The sequence below is a fragment of the Sorex araneus genome, chromosome 6 (assembly GCF_027595985.1).
Source record: "Sorex araneus isolate mSorAra2 chromosome 6, mSorAra2.pri, whole genome shotgun sequence".
NCBI classification, from domain to species: domain Eukaryota; kingdom Metazoa; phylum Chordata; class Mammalia; order Eulipotyphla; family Soricidae; genus Sorex; species Sorex araneus.
Genome location: NC_073307.1, coordinates 136,169,141 through 136,189,902, shown reverse-complemented (window position 1 = coordinate 136,189,902; position 20,762 = coordinate 136,169,141). Strand labels below are relative to the sequence as shown.

At 51.9% G+C, this 20,762-nt stretch overlaps 1 protein-coding gene across 3 annotated transcripts in view; it reads left to right on the top strand.

Moving 5' to 3' along the window:
* The first annotated feature begins 1,300 nt into the window (after positions 1–1,300).
* The window catches only part of ELF5 (E74 like ETS transcription factor 5), a 38,801-nt gene continuing 19,339 nt past the window's right edge, over positions 1,301–20,762 (top strand). For 2 of the 3 annotated variants that reach the window (XM_055141961.1, XM_055141958.1), the window contains exons 1-2: positions 1,301–1,381; positions 9,034–9,158. In XM_055141961.1, the coding sequence (XP_054997936.1) occupies positions 9,038–9,158 (121 nt within the window). In that variant the 5' untranslated portion in view covers positions 1,301–1,381; positions 9,034–9,037. Of the gene's footprint in view, positions 1,382–8,741; positions 8,755–9,033; positions 9,159–20,762 lie in introns of those variants that run through there. The other variant, XM_055141960.1, reaches the window with a different exon arrangement.

Sequence of the window (20,762 nt, the reverse complement as noted above, 5' to 3'; positions counted from 1 at the left end):
CATTTCACTGGGTTGGCTTTCTGGAAGCTCAGAGAACAGCTCCAAAACTGGGTAGTTGTCAAATGACATACCCAAGAGCTGGCCTTGAGGTGAGGGACCCCTTCCATTAGCTAGGGACACCAATGTAGACAGTAAAACCTCTTTTCTGTGTAAGGAGTGGGAGGGGAGAGAGGACATCATGTGGCTAGCTGTGCCCAAAGATGTTGAAGTGGAATCAGTTGCACCAGACAGAACGCTGACAGGGGCTGAAGCACAGGCCATGCATGTGGATCCCATCCTGACCACCACTGCATGCCACCACCCAACCCCCAGCACCGTTGGGTGGGGTCCTCAAGGCTCCCCCAGCACTGCCAGACCCAAGCATGGACCCATCCGCCCACACAATGGAGCCAAGCATTGCAGGGAGTAACCCCTGGAGTTCCTGAGCACTGCTTGGGAGGCAGGTCCCTGCCCCAAACAAGAAAGAAGCAGAATAAGTTTTGTGTCTGATGTCCCAACAGTGCCTCAAGTGAAAAAAAATAAAAAATAAAAAGTAGAGGGGTATTGACTCGGGTTCTGTGCCCTGTCTGCTCCCTTCCCCTGGAGGGGAGTCACAGGTTGGAGGAAATGCTCTAGAAGAGCGTCTCGGATGAACACACCCCATAGAGGAAAACACTCGGACCCTCAGGCTAGCACCTTACCGGGCACTTCACCGGCACTGTGGGTTGGTGCTGTTCCTTGTGGCAGAGGGTCAGCCTGGCTCTTTACTCCAGGTGATACAGCTGAAAATGAAGGCCCCTGGAATGGGACTCCCCAGCCATCTCTCTGCAAAGCCTGCGTGCTTACCCACTGCCCCATCCTGCCCTTTGTGCAGGGAAGCATGGCATGGCATGGCAGAGGTGTGGGACTCCCTCCCATGTGCAGGGTTGACATCCCAGCGGTTCTGGAGTTGCTCCCCCCTCACCCCCACCCCCCACCCCGACACACACACACACACACACACACACATAGCACAAACAAGAATTGCTAGTCCACGCAGGATCCCGCAAAGCTCCCAGAGGCAAGAATTCTGGGCTTGTTTACTGAGTCCCCTGGGCTGGGGCGGGGAGGGTGGAGGGTGGGGGCGGTTGAGGGGAGAGCTGGGCACAAAAGCAGGATAAAGGTAAACTTTCTGCATGTGAGAGCCAGCCCCCCCCCTCCAAGGAGCTGTGTCACACTGTATGTCACCGTCATCAAAGGGGCTGTGCGTAAACCTGAAAAACCAAACGGACCTGTCTGTAGGTGTTACTTATATCACAAGGCTACAGGTGCCCGAGTTCCACTGCGCGCGCCAGTGCTGGGAGCGCCTGCCTTCTCTTGCCTTCAAAGCCTCCTCTTTGGACCTAGTCACCGCTGTCCTCACGTAAGCACCTTTTCTTTGCTCTTTCGGAGGAATTGTAGGGGGTGTCAGGGCTTAGCGGCTGGGGCCCGGGTCTGCGAGCGAGTCCATCCTCAGCGCCAGAGGGCCGGCCGTCTGCCGCTTTCGTCACCGTGCCTCCCCGGAGCTGTTGGACTGGGATTGAACTGCTTACCTGCAAGATGCAGCTTTGCCTCCTGGGGCCCTGGACCCCCCCCTTCCTCAGCAGCCAACCCCCCCCGCAACCCCACCCTCCACCCCCCCACTCGCATGCCCCCATTGACCCAGGGAATCACTCAGCTGAACCCAGAGGAACCCAGAGAGAATGCATAGAGGTACCCAGTTCTCAAGCTTTCTAAAGACACTTGCTTTTATGAAGAAAGCTGGAGTTTTACACTAAAAAAAAAAAAAAGTGTTCAGTCTCTAGAAAAATGCACCGGCCTCTGGTTTAACCCCTCCTTTCCTTTTGGCTGATTTGACATCATTGTCCCCACCTCTTAGCCCCACCTAGTATAAAACTGAGAGTTGCCTTGCTCCCATTCGGGACATTGTTTTAGGAATGTGCGCAAAATAATTTTTAAAACAGAAAAAAGCGAACACCCACATTGCCTTCTCGCAGCACCACCTGCGAACCGAATGTTTCCCGGAAAAGCAATGGTCAGGGTTTTTCCACTGGCTGCTCAAGCCGTTTCAAAGCGGGCTTGTGCCCTCGCCCCCTGCTGGCAGCTCCGGGTAGCACATGCTCCCGTTTCAAGCTGGGAACCCACTTTGGAAAGCGTTCATTGAGGTGCAAGCTGTTTCTTTCATACCTGAGGAAACAGAGGCCTAGAAGGAGACACCGCTTTGTATTCTCGTCGAGTTCTGAGACTAGGGGCAGCGGGCAGTGTTCAGGGAAAGCCCACGTTTTCGGTCAGAATGGTTTTTGGTGATTCAAAGTGCTCTGGGCAGGCGTTTACGCACTGGACTTGCCTGCACCTTCTAGACTCATTGGCAGCAACTGGCCAATTTGGGGTGGGGGGGAATGGGTAGATGCAATGCGGGTTCTTTCTCCTGAAGATATTATGGAATATCATAGCAAATCCTTATGGGATCCTGAGGATGGGGTCTCACCAATCCTCAGTTTAGAAATGCAAACGAGAAGACAGAAGTCAGAGACGGTTGTGGGTTTTTATATACCCCACCTGTAGGGAACAAAAAGAAAGCAATTCAGCAGGCTGGCCCCAAATCCCGAGACTGAGGGATGGCAGAAGCAGGACTGAGCCCCCAGCGGATTTAATCCCAAACCAATGAGCTCCGCACAAGAGCCCCTCATGAAGCCGGCGGCATCCCTTAGGGAGAAGGTGGAGGTCTGTACTGCTCCCCAAGGGAAACAACTTTTTAAAAAGTCAACAAGTGCATTCCCTAAGCGAGGGGAAGGAAGTGGAGGCATCACTTGGCAAAGCGTCAACAAGCCCGTTCACACAGCAGCTGTGCTCTCTCCGCAAAGAACAAACACTCAAGCACCCAACCCACAGTCCTCCAACTGCCTGTGTCGAAACAAGCCACAGGGCTTCTCCGCGTGGGTCCCCTTCATCAGGAGGGATGGGGACCCCTCGGATATCTGGGTGTCACGGAGACTCGTTGACTTCCCCCGGAGACTGTGCAGAGGGTTGGGTGAGGGCAGGTCCCCTCTGGCCCTCCTTGTCCTGGTTTCTACCTGGTCCCGCCTGGTCCTACTTGGGTGCCACATAGAGAAGGTCTAGATGCTTCATTGGGTGGATTTGTTGGTCACATGCCCGGAGTGAAGCTGCTGATCTCAGCCGGGGTCAGGAAGGAATTTTCCTCCTCTAGCAAACTGGCCAGGGCTGGGCGCCTTGCTCCTTCTCCCCCACCCCCGCAGCCAATGAAGACTGAGCAGAGGTGCCCGGTGGCTCAAGTCATGGACACCGTGATTGCTGCCTGAACCGTGTGGGGGCCAGAAGCCCACAGGCCTGTCCCTCTGGCTCGGTGGACCCTCCCGGTGCACACGGGGTGAGTGAGGCGGCTCTCCACAGTGGGAGGAGGCCCCTGGAGGCCTCCGGGATGCAGCTTCCATGCCATCGCTGTCTCCCTCCAAAGGGACCCACAGCCGGCCCTGCTGGTGCCCCTGGGAATCGCGCTTGAGCCTCTCCTACTTGCGAGTGGGCATGGAGGGTGGGGGGTGCTGACTCTAACAGCTGTGGGTCCGTGGCCGGGCAATGAGTAGCATGGATGCAGAGCACTTCAGGGGCCTGTCTAGCCCTGGTGAGGCAGGTCCAGAGCCCCCACTAAAGACAATGAGCCAGGGAGAAGAGACGAGAATAGAGGAAATCGAGGGCTATTTCAGAGCTGAATGTTGAACCCATTTGGCGTGGTTAGATTTGATCTCACTTCGGTGCGTTTGTTCGACTGCTGCAATATCCAGGCAGAACCCGCGTGCGGGCAAGTGTGCAAAGAATAGGTCTTGGCTCCGGCAGACAGAACGCCGTGAAGCCAGGAGGTCAGTGTCAGAGCTCAGCGTCAAAGGTGCATGCTTGATTCTATCCATGGCACCATAAACCCCCAAAGCTCCACTGGAGGTCCCATGCTGGTCATGGTAGCATCTGGCCTGGGAAGTCTGAGTATCACTGAAAATATTCCTAAATGCCCCACTTGGAAGACTCCCCCCCATTCAAGAAACATATGAAGTGGTGAGATACGACAATCTTTGGTAACTTTCTTCTAAGGAAACATTTTTTGATCATTCTTTTAGCAAATTATTTATAATAAGCTATATAAAATAAATGATTGAGGGCCTGCTATGGGAGAAGACTTAAGGGGTGAATGGGAAAACTGGAAATAATGGTGGTGGGAAGGCAAGTGGTGGTGAGATTGGCGTTGGAATATTGTATGTCTATATCTAAAGTGATGACTTAGTAGTACTGTAGCACTCTCGTCCCATTGTTCATCAATTTGCTCAAGTGGGCACCAGTAACATCTCCATTGTGAGATTTGTTGTTACTGTTTTTGGCGTATTGAATATGCCATGGGTAGCTTGCCAGGCTCTGCCATGCGGGCGGGATACCCTGAGAGTATAGGTAGCTTGCCGGGCTCTCTGAAAGGAACGGAAGGATCGAACCCAGGTCGGCCGCATGCAAGGCAAATGCCCTACCCACTGTGCTATGGCTCTAGCCCCGCAATGACTTAATAAAGCTATAAATATATATGTATGTATGTATTTAACGCTAGGACATTTAGGTCCCTAGATCTTGGGTCCCTGACATCAATGCATTCAGGTGAAACGGTGAGATTTGGAGAGACCCAAGAGAGAGAATGGAGACTGTCCTTCCCGTGGTCTTTCCCTTTCAACCTCTTGAAAAACAAAAGGCCTGGCTTGAGCCGTGGCCTAGACCACATGAGCCCTTTTGTCCTGCTGATTGCTGGTCCAACCCAGGGCTTCTTAGCATTTGTTCTCTTTTCAGCCTGCATGGCAGAGCCTGGCATGCTCTCTGTGGCATATTCGATATGCCAAAAACAGTAACGACAAGTCTCACAATGGAGACATTACTGGTGCCCACTCGAGCAAATCAATGAACAACAGGAAGACAGTGCTACAGTGCTCAGTGCCCTCTCCCCAGGAGACTTCTAGATCCATATTTCCTGATTGCCACCCCGCGCCCAACTGTCCAGTTTTACATTATCTAGGCTCCTTTGCAGCCTCAGGAAACAGGGGGAGGTCTAAGGTCATGGGTTTTGTCTAGTTTTGTTTTGTTTTTTGACTCTCCCGACAACCAATCCTTTCCCTCTCAGAATCCTGTCGCCCTCCCCTTTGGGGAAGGTACGTTCCAGCTTTGTGCTGAGGCCTCCACATCCTGGGCCCGAAGGTCCCCACAGAGATAGGGGCCCCAGACGGCTGTTGCTTCCCACCCGCCTGCCTCCACCTACATTACAAAAAACGTTAAGAGCTAAATTGTCCGATTATTGCGAGAACTTAGCAGGCTTCCAGGGCCAGGGCTGCTAACACAAAGCCGCCCTTATGCGGGAGCCTCCACCTGAGTGCGTGCTGCTGAGTGCCCCGTCTTTTGTGGAAAACCCAGACTTAATAACACCCCTCCTACCCCAAGAGCAAAAAAAAAGAGTAAAAGAAAAAAAAAAAACAACCTGCTGTTCTAAAAGCCATTTTCCCCAAAAGCTTGAAATAATTACCGAAGAAAAAATAGCCCATTGTACAAATGGAGAGAGCCCTTTAAGAAAACTTAATAGATATAATTTGCCCAAGGAAGAAATTACCAAAGGGAATCAGATACGTGCTGTGCTCCGCCTGACAGACAGACAGTACAGTACAGAGCAAAGTGAGTGGGCTGGGGTGAGGAGGAAGAGGGGAAGGAAACCTTCAAGGGGAAAAGACCTGATTGAACAAAAGGATTGCTAAGTTTTGGATAAATCCAATGACTTCTGAGAGCTCTTTGTCAGGCATCGCCATGGAAGAGTGAGCTTGTGCCCACTGTGAAATTTGTTTTCTTTTTTTTTTTTTGTGGGGGGGGGTGCAGGAGAAAAGCAGACGCAGGGGTGCTCACAGTTTACTCCTGGCTCTGCACTCAGGGATCACTCCTGGGGGGGCTCAGGGGACCATATAGCATGCCACGGATTGAGCACTCGAGACAAATGCCCTACCCACTGTACTATCTGTCCGGCCCCTAGTGTGGGACTTTTAATCAGAGGGTTCTTACGGGTGACTGTTCTCTGTGTGCTTTCACTTTGAATCCACCCGTTCTTCTCTCCAAACCCACTGAAGGTCAAATCAGAGGTGGGTCATCCTTCCCCCTCCGGTGGTGACCTCCAAGGGGCAAGGGGGGGGGGGCGTATTTCCCTTTCGTCCACATCTAGAGGAGCTTTCAGAGGTCAAGTCCGGTAAGCAGAAGGAACTTGGGCAGCAGAGACCCATCCCTCCCTCCTAACCTCCCTGCCCCTCCCCTCCTCTGCTTGCCTCCCACTCAGGATATAAAACCAGCCAATCCATGGGAAAATCTGAGCCCAAACCCAGGCAGCCTTGACCTCTGCTTGATATGTCTCCTGGAGGGAGATGTGGGAGTATGATAGGGCACCGGGCGCTTTAACCCCTCACTGGGCATCTGGAAACAGGCCTCCCCGGCAGTGTGGCGACTCCCAAGATGTGGCTCTCCCGGGAAGAATGCTGATGTATGGAATTTAAACTCCGTTCATTCTCTGTGTAGGAAATGTGGTTCTGTGAGTTAGTGCGGAAGGGGGTTCTTGGACCATACCCAAAGGTTATTATGTTCAAGCATCGCTCCTGGCAGGGCTCAGGGCACCCAACGGGGTGCCCCAGGATTGAACCAGGGTCAGCCAACTTGCAAGGCTAGTGCCTTCCCTGCTGCAGCACCCCCTCGGCACCCTCTGTTCCTTTTTTAACAGCGAAAATGACGGTAGCTTTGCAAACACCCTCCCAAGAATTGACCTTTGGTTCTGCCGTTACACAACCCTCACCGCCACCCCACACACAGTCGTAAAATGATATTTGAAAGGTAAATGTGTCTAGGAGGGTCCATGGGAGAAAGTCAACCATGAGTGTGTCTTAGAAAGAGAAGCCGAAGGGCCAAGAGTTGAAAAACTAAGGAGCTTTCTGCAAATGCAACACAGTCGCCCTTGGTCTACATCACTGTGAACGAACTATCCCAAGACTTCATTTTCTTGACTGTAAAAGATTAGAGTGAAAGGAAAGATAGAACAAACTCCTTTCCCCTATCTCCAAAACACTTCTCCATCTATTCATAATAGACAAGATGAATCCAGTCGGGTATAAGCACACTTTTCCCTAAAAGGCCAGAAAATAATATTTTCAGAAATATAAAACCAAAAGGCAAATTTGAGGATGCAAGGTGGGACCTTACATAACCATTTTAAAATGTAACCATTTAAAAATGTAAGATCGGTTTGTTTTTTTTTTTAGCTGCAGGTTGTTCAAAAATAGATTGTGGGCTGGATTGGGCCTGTGGGTTGTTTGCTAACTGATTCAGGTGACACATGGATGAATAATTTTTATTTTAAATGCTTGTGTCTTTCTTTTCATGCATGTTAAAAGACTACTGCCCTTCTGGTGATTATATAACTTTTCCCCTTTTCAATAAATATAGTTATGTTAAAACTCCAAGGGAGTTGAGCTTATGTTTTTTAGTATATTAAGTCAGTTATTGTGGCTGCGGGCCAATGGCTAGTTTGAGAAACACCAATCTAGATGATCGATAAGTTCCTGACCCTTTTAACGTTCCTTCTGCTCAAGTATTCCAACACCTCTCATCCAGTCTTTTCTCTGACTCTTACCAACTGCCTGATCTTGAACTGCTCCGTTCCCTTCGCAAAACGGGGGTAGGATCGCCCTCTTTCTGCTCCTGCCCCATCTTCTCAGTGTTCACTGTTGCAATCACCAGTAGAGACAGTCTAAGTGAATCAATTTTTCAAGCCCTCCCCACCCCCTCCCCCGAGCATGCATCCTTGTTTCAGAGTTGGGGGAAGCTGGGAATCAGCCAAGAGGCAGCTTGAAGGAGGAGGCAGGTATGTGGGTACGGGGGTCCCTAGGCCCATTTTCCCCCTGCCCTGTGTCCACCCTTGCCTCAAGGCCTTCTACAGAAGCATCCTGCTCAGTTAGCGGGTCTAAGGCATGGAGCACCCCTTTCAGGAGCGCCGGGTTTTTTAGATAGACAAACCTGCCAACCAAGTGATTAGAACCACATTACCCAGAGTCTCAGAGTATCGGTCCCTCCTCTGTGGGCGAAAGTGACCTCCATCACACATCCTGGAGTGGTCATTCTCAGGGAACCATGCAGAACACATGTAAGATATCCTCAACATGCTCTCATGGAACCCACGTAAGCTGTTCGTTATCATCATCACAGGCCCTCACCCTTGGTCTAAAACCCCGGGGCTAGCTGTGCTGCAGAATTCAGAATTCTTCAGGTATTTAGAAGGCCATGCACACGGTAGGAAGGTGTATTCATTCATCACGGAATAGAAAATAACCCCCTCAAGGTATTGATTGCCGCAACTGTTTCAACACAATATTTCTACAAGGCATCCTATGAATATTCTCAAAGGGAATAAATGAAACTAGGAGTCACCTTATAAAACCACGTGCATGTATAGTTTTATATAAAGATAAACATGTCTGCAGGTAATGGATATGCAAATCACAATCTATATAGCTCAAGGATACTCATTTGGGATTGGCTTTCTCTGGGAAACGTAATCCCCAACACACACTTTTCCACGGGGAGCTTTCAGCTGTCAGAGTTATGGCTAAGGATTTGCAGGTATATTCACTTCTAACAGGCAATTCCTGCCGGGCTTTCAGCAACCTATTGTTCAATGTTGTAAACCGGAAGGCAGAGGTGGGCCAACTGGCAAAGGAGAGGAAGAGCTCCTGTTGCAGAAAGCGCTTCTGTCCCCCCCCACCCAGTTCCTAGCATCTCTGCCTCAGCTCTGTCACCTCTTCGAGGGGGAGAAGCAGACGGTGGCTCAGCTCCTCCAGCTGCCTGGGGGACACACCTGCACAGGCTCCCAGTTCCTCCGAGCTATTTGCGAAGTGCTCCCCCCCGAGGGAGGGCTGTCCGGGCTGGGCTGGGCTGGGCACCTCGGCCACCTCCTCACAGCTTCTCCCTCCGTTCCAGGGCGATGTTGGACTCCGTGACACACAGCACCTTCCTGCCCAACCCGTCCTTTTGTGACCCCCTGATGTCGTGGACGGACCTGTTCAGCAATGAAGAGTATTATCCCACCTTTGAGCATCAGACAGGTGAGCTGGCCTGGGGCAGGGTGGGGTGCTGGCCTCAGGAAACGCCCCCCTCACCATGTTCGGGACGGAAGTTAAGGACAAGAGGGGACTCCGGGACGCAGAGAGTGGGGCCGCTGCAGAGTCCTCTCCTGTGACCTCCTCCCAGGTCTATGACCTTTCTGAGCCTCCTTTTGTTAACAGACCAGAGAGGCACAATGGTGCCCATCTCTCAGGCTTACTCTGTGGACACTAGTGAGTGGTGAGACGGTCCTGCGTCTGGACCATGTGATACACAGTCATCTCAATTGTCTCTTACCGTGGCAGGATCTTGCTCTGCAGAGAGACAGAGCTGGGCGAAACGCCATCCCCTCTTGATGGAGGCCCTATGAGATGTAAACATCCAATGGGACCCCATCGTTCGGGAGTTTACTCCCAGCATATTGCTCAGGGTTTGTTCCTGGCGTTCTTGTAGGACCATGTGGTACAGGGGAAAGAACTCAGGGCTTCCTCATGCGAAGCATGTGCTCCAGTTCTCTGAGCTGACACCCCAGCCCCAGTATCCCCATTTTATAGACAGTGAAACTGAGAAGTTAAGTGACTTGCCTAAGGTCTCACAGCTTGCTGAGCCTCGTGCAAGTTGAGTGGACTTCCTCATCTTCTTAAGTGTCTTGCAAGGTTGTTCTATAGGAGGCATTAATACCACAGAAAATGCTAACGCAGTCACTACACTAATAATACTCTCACTACCGATGTGGTTCTTCTCTGTGCTTCTGCTGGGCTCGCTGTTGCAGGGCTGAAGAGAGTTGCTGAGGGGCTAAGACAGCCCCAGCGTGTTCATGCAATAGGCGGGCACAGAGCAAAGTGGTCAGCCTCCCTGAGTCCCCTCACGTCTCCCAGGACACCCACCCCTCCCCTCCTCCTCCTCCTCTCCTGGCCAAGTTTGCTCCACCTGAGCAAGAAGTATGGGGCCCCGTGCAAATCTCATGCCAGAGGGAGGCCGGTTGAGCTTTGCCCCAGAAACCCTTCTGAGCGCCTGTCCCCGGGAGCTTGGGTGAGTGCACATCACAGGCTGGCTCAGCCGGCCGGCTGGCTGCTGGGGAGCAGGTGCACAGCCCCAGGGCGGGGGAGGCCAGGGCTAATCTCGCTGTCCGTCCTCCCAAGCTTTAACCCTGTGCATCCTGGCCTGGCGGGGCTCAAAAGAGACGGATGTGAGGATGCCGCCAAACGCCCACCCCAGGATGCCCCTGGCTCTTGGCCAGAAGGCAGGGCTGTACAGACGGGCTAGAGGCAAGCTAAGTCCACCCTGGGCCCTGCCCCCACCCCCTGCACACAGCTGACACCTGCATTCCCCCCCGCCACACACACACCCCGCAGGACACAGATACAGATCACCATTCCCCTTTAGGCTGCAGAGGCACTGGGCTTTCAGGATGATAAGGAAGGCGCACCATCGGCTGGTCTCCCATCTCTCTGGGGAACCTGGGTTGAGGGGAGATTCGAAGCGAAGAGGGAGAAGGGAGGTTTGTGCCGCTTCTGGGCCTCTGGGCCCGACTCCAAGCCCTTCCCTCTGGCCGTGCATAAGCCACCCTGCCTCCGTGAGAGGCCCCTCTTCCTGCCCCTCCTGCCATGTGGTAGCACCGGTCAAGGCTGCCAGACACCAGGGCTGGCCTCCCCCTCCTGCCCCGTACAATGACCCAGGTCTTGAAGAAGTGGGCTCCCCCTCAAACTCAGGCCTCCCCTTGCCCAACTGGCACTCTGTAGCTCTAAGTTCCCCTCGAGAAAGTGGGTCTGGGGCTCATGGCTCCTCCCTGGGAGAGCTGTGAGGAGAGAGGGAGAGAGAGAGACAGAAACAGAGAGAGAGAGACGAGTTCACTCAGCCTCATGGCAAACACACACCTGTGTTTTGCAAGGAAGAGTTCGTATCAGGGTATGGAACATTCTAGACATGGATAGTGGGAACTGGTGACAGTAGTGTGAATGAACTGAAGACCCATGAACTCCACAAGGAAAGGGGGTTTAAATGGTCTGTTTTGCCTGACATCTATTGTGCCACCGAGAAACCTGGCCTGAAGTGATCCCAACCCGGACAGCCAGAGGAGTTTAAGTGCCCCCATATTGGACACTTACGGTCTTTCTTTGTCTGAGGGCTCCTGTTTTCCAACAGTAGAATGGAGGTTGGACCTGGTCATGCTGAGGCTTCTTTCCAGAAGCTTCTCTGAAGCCTGCACTAAGCAACAGCACAAATATAGCCTCGTTCCCTCACTGAGAGAATAGAAGTTCCCGCGTTGGTGTGAGGCTGTTGAAAATTTCCGTTTCCTCCAGGAGGGGACATGGTTTCTGATATTTCCCGTGTGAGGAGTCAGGCATCAGCCTGGCCGTGCAGACCTCTGCGTTTCACGGGGAGCCGAGGGTCTCTGACCTCCAACGGGTCCCAGTCGGGCGTGAGGGGGTGGTTCACACAAGTGCCTCGAGGTGAGCCTCTCAGGCCTGACCTCCTCAGACACACCAGTGGGAGGAAACCCAGCCAGCGGCACCTCCAACCCCTCTCTTCCTCAGAGATGCCACATACCTGTTGGAGGACTAGCAGAAGGCTCGGCTGACAGGGAGACAGGGGATAGTCACGCGGCCACACTGCTCTGCATACCCTCCTGTCTTCCTCAGGAGAGGGACACATCTCTCCTTAACTTCAGCCCTGTCCCAGTGGCAGCTTCCCCTGGGAGTTCAAGGCCTGCAGCTCGTAGTTGCAGGAGACTCTCTCCCTAACTGTGTCAGCGTCTGCCTCGTCTAGCTGCGGGGACACAGACTCAGGGCTCTGTGGAGGTCCCCCCTCCCAGGGACCCTTTTATGACACCCAGTAAGGTGTAAAAACAACCACACAGACCCCCAGCTGCCCGGTTCCAGTTCAGAACTTTTAAAAGTGCAGAGAGAGAGAGAGAGAGAGAGAGAGAGAGAGAGGGAGGGAGAGAGAGAGAGAGATGGGGTTGCAAGACCGCTGGGTCGGGGTGTCTCGTGGGGGACAGGAAGGCCTGGCTGGAGCTGCGCCCTCGGGGGCTCCCCCTGGCAGAAGGGAGCCGCTCTTTGATGTGGGGATTCTGCCTGGCTGCACTCCACTCAGCGTGGAGCGGCACCATTTGCAAAGACTCTCGGATTCCGTTCGCTCACCCTGGTCTGCCACGGGCTTCTTTTTAAAACAAAGGACCATGGGGGCTGGAGAGCTAGTCCAGCAGGGATGGTGCTTGCCTTGTACGCAACTGACCCCAGTTTGATCCCCAGCTCCACATATGGTCCTCGGAGCTCCACCAGGAGTGATATCTGAGCACAGCCAGGTGTGAACCCCACCCCCCAGAAAAAAAAAAACATAATAATAATTAATTAATAGGTTTCAACACTGGGACATTCTCTCCCAGCATGTAAGGGTGAGGGCTGCATCCATTTCACAGTGATTAGAGGGTTTTAAAAGGTTATTTCTCCCTTGGGGCTGGAGCGAGAGCACAGCGGGTAGGGCATTTGCCTTGCACGCGGCTGACCCGGGTTCGATTCCCAGCTTCCCTTATGGTCCCCCAAGCCACTGTCAGGAGTAATTCCTGAGTGCAGAGCCAGGAGTAACCCCTGAGCATAGCTGTGTGTGACCCAAAAAGCAAAAAAAAAAAAAAAAGGTTATTTCTCCCATCAAGTTCCCGTAATCAAGCATGAGGAGCGTTAGGGGTACTTTGGCCTCACCCCAACTTTCTGAAACTTCCTCTGACCCTCTGCAACCCTCACACCTCAATCCTGATTAATAGCCTGTGGCGTCCTCTGGGCTTTGGGGTCGGGATGAAATTTCTCAGCAGAGGTTCCTAGGTTGGCGTCGCCGAGGGTTCCTGGAGGTCCCTGCGGGCCTGCAGAGGGGCCGAGAAGGCCCAGGTTCCCGCTGTCTCTCCCTCCTCTCTCCCAAGCAAGGCCCCAGCTCTCACTCTGAGGCAGTGTCGCATGCAGCGCTCACCAAGGCCGGCTCAGGGGCCCGAGAGGCGACCTAGCCACTCATCAGACTGACCAAATGACCACAAGGAAAATGCCACCTGGCCTGCTCTGTTAACTCCGTAGAGGCGGGGCCTCCTGGCTCGGTGCTGGGGCGAGCAGGAGCACCCGCCCAGCCCGAGGGCTCAGCAGTAGATTAGCTGTCATTACACACGGCAGGTTTAGTTGAAGGAAGAGCTTTAAGGGGCGAGAGTGAGAGCACAGCGCTTGCCTTGCACAAGGTTGACCCAGATTCCACCCTGGACACCCTCTATGGTCCCCTAAGCACCCGCCACTGGCAGTGAGCCCTCAGCAAGACCAGTGTAGTTAGCCCAAATCCCACCCACCCCACCAAAATGCTTTATTTGGGGGAGGAGGGGCGTGGTCATACCCAGCGATGCACAAGGGTTACTCCTGGCTCTGCACTCAGGAATTACTCCTGGCAGTGCTCAGGGGACCATATGGGATGCTGGGATTCGAACCTGGGTCGGCCGCGTGCAAGGCAAACACCCTACCCGCTGTGCTATTGCTCCAGCCCTGCACCAAAATGCTTTTTTAAAAAAAATACAAGACTCACTGATGTTGAGCATGAACGTGAGTTAAAATGGGGTTCAGATGGCCCTTTCCCAGCAAAATCAGGTGATGGGTTTCGAAGTGAATGAACAGATACAAACTTTCTAAGTCAAAACCAGAGAAGTAAAAGCAAAATCACTGAGAACGTCACAGAGAGCCATGGGACAGGAGTCACATTCCAGGAAGCCCTGAGGGAAGGGACCCCGACCTTAGCCACCACCAGCATCTCTGACAAGTGTCTGAGACTCAGTGCTCCATCCTAACTTTGCACCGCCATAGCCACACCCTCAGCCAGGGCCTCAGTCACGCCTCTTTGGGCCGAGGACCCACCGCCCTGTCTTCACCCAGCTCCTTACACTTGTATGATGTATTGTTTTCCATCTCAGGGGCTATGTCATTCCACAGGCAGCGAGCAAAACCAAGAAGGGTCTCTGGATGGGGCTGGGCGGGCCCCGGGTGGCAGTCTGGAAGCCATTTGTCATTTCAGGTTTTCACTCGTCAAGTTCTCCCTTTCAGTGAAAACCGCAATGAGTGGGGCCCCGTGCCACCCCATGCCTGCACCCATTCTCTTCAGGGCTGCCCTGGGCAAAACACTTTCCCAATTCCTGATGCTAATAAATCACACTAATTACAGTGTGGGACTGTGGCTGTGGAACTCGGCCACCTGTGCCCCAGACTGTCTGCCTCCCCCGGCCAAGCCCTGGCCAGCTTTGTTCTGGCTTCTCCTCTTCGCTGGACAGGGGCCCCAGTGGGGAAGACCTCATTTTCCAGGGATCTGACAAAGACTCCCTAACTAATCACTAACTGCCGATAGATTCCAGCTAAAGCTTACTGCTGCCCAGTTAACTCAGCTAGGTTCTCAATGTGCCTTATAGCTTGTATCTTGTTGGTTTTTTTCCTTTATTTTTTCCTGATTTTGCTTTTTGGATCACACCTGGTGATGCTCACGGGTTACTCCTAAGGCAAACGCCCTATCCACTGTACTATCCACCCCATATCTTGTATGTACATATCTAGATAGTACACCCCATATATACTATCTAGCCCCATATCTTGTTATTCTGAAAGGTCAATTTTGATACTATTCCTGCTTCACATGTGAAAATTCAAAAGGCTGGAGGCTTCAGAGAGGTTAGGAGATTGTGTTAGGGTTGCACAACTAATAGAATGTAGTGTGGGGGTTACCAATCAGAGACCCTCATCACCACAGTCCAAGTTCACACGTTCCACACAGTACTGCAGCTCCGGACTTCTGGAAATGGTTAACAGAATTCCAGGCTGGAGACCGGGAACAAGAGGCACATGGGGCCTCTTTAGCCATGGATTCATCTGACTTCACAAAGTTTCCCTCTACTCCCTGACCAGCAGGAGGGAAAGATCAGGTTCTGCAGCAGAGGGTCCAACCCAAAGCTCTAACTTCAAATGACTCTTGCCATCTGCCGATTTATGATTCTACTGCGTATCTATTTTCATCGCAAGTTTTATTTATAACTCAAAGCCTCCCCTGCCCCATCCATACTCTTGCTAGGGTGGTAGAGGCTGCCAGAAACTACATGATGAACAAGCCCGTAAATCTTCAGTGACATGCCAGAATGTGGGTCCATGAACTCCCCACCTCCACTCTAACCTCCAGTAAGATGCTAATAAAATAAACAAGATCGGCTCCAGAATTTCTTTAAGAAGGGCATAGAGGCAACCATTCAATTGCAAACGATGATAAGGAACTTGCTTAGAAATATGTTTTTTCTAAGAGTACCCTGAGAAGACATCACATGCTTTTAGCAAAGAATGGAGGTGGGGGCTTCATGGACCCGAACGCTGGCATTTCACTGAAGATTCACAGGCTTGTTCATGTAGCTTCTGGCACCCTCTAGCACCCTAGAAATCAGCCTTCATTTCACCCCAGTGTCAAAGCTTGGGTCAGGGGAGGGAGGCATTCTGTTTACAGGTTACATAAACTCCCATATATTTTTGTTTGGGAATCATATCTGGTGGTACTCAGAGGACCACAGTAGCACTGCTCTGTAGAACTGTTGTCCCGTTGTTCATCAATTTGCTCAAGCGGGCACCAGTTAACATCTCCATTGTGAGGCTTGTTGTTACTGTTTTTGGCATATCGAATACGCCACGGGTAGCTTGGCAGCCTCTGCCATGCAGACAGGATGTTCTTGGTATCTTGCCAGGCTTTCTGAGAGGGATGGGGGAATTGAACCCGGGTAGGCCATGTGCAATGCAAACACCCTACCCACTGTGCTATCGCTCCAATCCGACAGTACTGCAGGACCACAGTACTGCACCTCAAATCTGAGACTCCCACATGAAAATTATGTGTTTCAGGCCTTTGAATCATCTTACTAGCCCTGTTCCCACTTTTTCAATGTCCTTGGACAGGAACTCATGCTACCAATACAAGAATGCTTTCGCATGGTTAAAAATAGAATGTCCTCATTTTTTCAATGTTCTAGAAAATAACTCTGTGCACTCACACACCAGTAACTTACCAGATGTGTTTGAGGATGCAGTTAAAATGGTATGGATTGTGCAATACTAACTACTATTTAATGAGTCCAGATTGCGTGGCTGGCCCCATTCTAAGCACTTTCCGCCTATCAACTCACTAGTCTATTCAGTTGCACAATGAGGTCAGTCTAACTAGTCCCATTTTGCAGATAAATCCCAAAGAGGCAAGACCACTAATATAAGAACACACACACACCCTGTGAATTTTCAGAGAAACGCAAATAAAGGAAGTCCTGATCTCAAGTTCTAATGCAGTGATTCTCTAAGAGCCCTCAGAACTAAGGAGGGGGAAATCTCTCTACCTCCTTTCCTAGCAGAGAAGTGCTGCATCTTTCCAAATAAATCTTAATTTGAAGAAAACACTATTCAAGTGACACACACAAAAATGTGAAAAGCTTTAGCATGGCAAATACATTGCCTACCCTTCAAAATCATGAGACAATGGGGCAGAGTGATAGTGTACACAGCCCATATGTGTGGATTCAGTTCCCAGCACCCAATATGATCCTCTAGGCCATTCAGGAGTGGCCCCTGAGCACAAAGCCAGGCATAATTCCTGAGCACCATGGTGTGTGGCCCAAATCAGAACGAAAACAATATGAGAATTTGGGGCCAGAGCAATAGTTCAGAGGGTAGAGCACCTGCCTGGCAAAGAGCCAATGTGGTTTGATCCCCGGCAACCCCCAAAGGTTTCCCTGAGTCTACCAGGAGTGAGCTCTGAGCATAGAGCAAGGAACAAGCCTTAAGCACTGCTGGGGGCAGCCCCAAAGCCAAAATTTATCATCACCATCATCATCATCATCATCATCATCATCATCATCATCATCATCATGAGACTTCACCTGGCAATTGGGATCTAGCAAGCCAGAACCCACTTCCCAAATGGCATGAATTGAGCAGCAATAGTTTATTTGACGTAACTATCTCACTCCCCACTGTCCTCACCTCTGCTGATCTTAGGCCTGAACATTACCTCCAGAGCCCCCGGACATTTGAGTGTACCAGCCCAGAACTAAAAGCTTTCCAGGGTCCAGAACAACAGTACAGCAAGTTGGGTGTTTGCCTTGCACACGAATGACCCATGTTTGATCGCCAGCAGCCCATACAGTCCCCTGAGCACCACCAGGAGTAATTCCTGAGTGTAGAGTCAGGAGCAACCCCTGAGCATCACTGCATGTGATCCAAAATAAAAACAATTTAAAAATTAAAATAAAGGCTTCCCAGCTTTCTGAATTCAGACTTGCTCCAGTGGCGATAGATCGCCACGCTTAAAGAATACATCCCAAACTGCTGCAAACTCCCTGTAATACCTCAGTTCTCCCCCAGGCAGCTGGTCCCTAACCAGTGTCCTGACCTACTTCCCACTTCAAAGGCGCTGGCCACGCCTGCTGCTTAACAGTGGCCTGTGGACATTCGTGTGCGGCCTCCTGGCCTAGGACACTGTCTGGCCCACCTGGGACATGCCGGCAGATGAGCTCATCACTGATTGTTTTTTTAATTTATTGAATCATCATGAATTACATTATTATAAATAGAAATATATATATGTACATATAGTTATATATATAGATGCCTCTCGGAGAGCCCTGCAAGCCACTGAGAGTCTCCCTCCTGCACAGAAGAGCCTGGCAAGCTCCCCATGGAGTATTCGATATGCCAAATACAGTAACAATAACAGGTCTCATTCCCCTGACCCTAAAAAGAGCCTCCAATCGTTGGGAAAAACAAGTAAGGAGAGGCTGCTAAAATCTCAGAGCTGGGACGAATGGAGACATTACTGGTGCCTGCTCGAGTAAATCAATGAACAACTGGATGACAGTGATATAGTGATACAGTGATACCATGAATTACCAAGTTTCAGGTTGTGCTGGAAAGAGCACTCGTTCCTTCGCCAGTGTCCCCTTCCCACCGCCAGTGTCCCCAGTTTCCCTCCCGCCCCCTTGGCCTGCCTCTGTGGCAGACACTTTCCCCTTTTTCCTTTTTCTCTTCAGGCTCTGTGGTTTGCAGCACTGTTACTGAAAACGTGCGAGCGGTCACTTCCCCAGCTCTTCTCCAGGAAACCCAGGGGCCGGAGTGTAGCACAGCAGATAGGAAGTTGGCCTTGCAGGCTGCCCATCCAGGCTCAACCCCCGGCATCCCCTACGGTCCCCTGAGCCTGCCTGAGTGCAGAGGTAGGAGTAAGCCCTCAGCACTGCCGGGTGTGGCTGGGAGACAAAAGAAAAGGAAATAAATTCATGCCGAGCAAGGGCTTTTACACTTCCAGGCCACACAGCCGATGGAAGAGACTCCTGCAGTGGGGATGAGCCTTCCTTTCCCTTCACATCCTGATTTCCAAGGAGTAAAAAAAAAAAAAAAGATGCTTCTTGCTGATACTCCCCAGGGCTGCAGATACTTTCAGCGTTTGTCTCTCAATCTCTCTCTCTGCCTTTTGAAATATATAATATGTATGATACGTGTACATAGGCTATCTAGATATTTGTGTATATTTGGACATATATAATAATATACATATGCACATATCACTATAGCACTGTATCACTGTCATCCTGTTGCTCATCGATTTGCTCAAGCGGGCACCAGTAACGTCTCCATTGTGAGACTTGTTGTTACTGTTTTTGGCATATTGAATACGCACAGGTAGCTTGCTAGGCTCTGCCATGTGGAAGGGACACTCTCAGTAGCTTGCCGGCCTCTCCGAGAGGGACAAAGGAATCAAACCCGGGTCGGCTGCATGCAAGGCAAATGCCCTACCGGCTGTGCTACAACGCAGACTGTTGTGTCTATTTTGGGATTTTTTTTTTCAGTGCCTTTCTCCAAAACATTTTCAGTCTTTGAAACGTATGCCCGACTTTATCCTCCTCACACAACAGTGAGGCAGGATCGGATGGGAAATCTCCACATCCAAACTAAGAGAGTAGATTTGTGGGAATTGGGCCCAACTGCTTTATTGGTGGGCCCTGTGGTCCTGTCAGCAATCACAGACCTTCTTAGAACCTCAGTTTTCTCACCTGTAAAAGGGAGACCAGAGTTTTGGCACGTTCACTGACCGCACTGACCGACGCTCGAGGCTCGGGCTAAGCAGAGCAGCGCCCCACCTTGTCGGAGAGCCAGGTCTGGAGTGAGAGGGAAGGGGGCAGCCACAAAGTCTCTTGACGGGGGCTCTGCCCAGAGAGGTGGAGGTGGAGGGAGGCCGGCCGGGAGGTGTTCCAAACAGGTGTCCCAAAGTGGGGGGGCGGGGCCTGGTTTGGGGGTCCCGAGGAAAGACGCCGGCTAGGAGACGGTGCTGGTGGAGTGATGGGGAAGGGGCTGAGAGGATGGCGGGGAAGGCAGGACTGGGGGGACAGATGGCCATGGAAAGCACCCCCTGACCTCCGGCTCTCCTGGCCTTCCAGGTCCCTGGGAACAGCCCCGGGGCCACTGGAACCGCACACAAAGCCTGCTCTGTGGGGACCTGCTGCTGCGGAGAGGGTGGCAAGGCAGGGAGGCCAGGGGAGGCCAAGTCAGCACCACCTTCAGTGTCAGGGCCCGCCTGGCCCCGCACTTCTCTGAATCCTTTAGGCCCTCTCGGCTTCCAGAAATAACACAAGGCCCTGCTTCAAGTGCCAAAGGAAACAACGAGCGGGCAGGAGGGGAGCGGGGAGGGGAAAGGGCACTTGGCCAGGCCTTTCGGTGCAGAAGAAGTAAACTGTGTCCTCCAGCCCCTCCCACTGATAGCCATCGTGGGCGGGGCACGAGGCAGGAGCAGGGGTGGAGGGATTTCCAGGCTGGTGAGCAGCTGTCCTCAGGATTCCAGGAAAGGCAGAGCGTCCCCGCCCCTCCCCGTCCCCAGAAGCCTATAGGTGAAAGAACGCACAGCACAGCCACCTTCAGGAACGGGGCCCTGTTTGCCCAGGAGACCCGTAAAGCTCGGCCTGGGAGCCAGCCAGCACTCAGGGAGCAGGACCAGCTGCCATTGGCCACTTGGTCCTCATCCATCCCGATAGAATATTGACTCTCATCCCCCCTCAGACCTAATGCTGTGGATTCCTCTGTTTAGTCTTCAGCTCTGACCTCCCTGTCATACTGAATGGTGGGAAAAAAAGATTTCTAGACAGGTTCTGGGTTTTACTTTACCTCCTTAGTGAAGTAGCCGGTCAGGCCAAGAGATTCGGACCATTGGAAGGATGTCACTGTCACTTGTCACTGTCGTCCCATTGCTCATCGATTTGTTCGAGAGGGCACCAGTAATGTCTCTCATTGTGAGACTCATTGTTACTGTCTTTGGCATATCCAATATGCCATGGGTAGCTTTGGGGCCAGTGGCAGAAAATGCATCATTTAGAGCAATGGTACAGGGGGTAGGGCACTTGCCTTACAGGCAGCCAATTAGGTTTGATCCCTGGTACCCCATTGGGTTCCCCCCAAGCCCCACCAGGAATGACCCCTTAGTGCATTGCCAACAATAAGCCCTGAGCATCACCAGGTGGGGCACCAAAAAATATATTTTTTAAATTTTATAAAGCAACATTTGAAACTAGAATGGTCATCGGCTCCTCG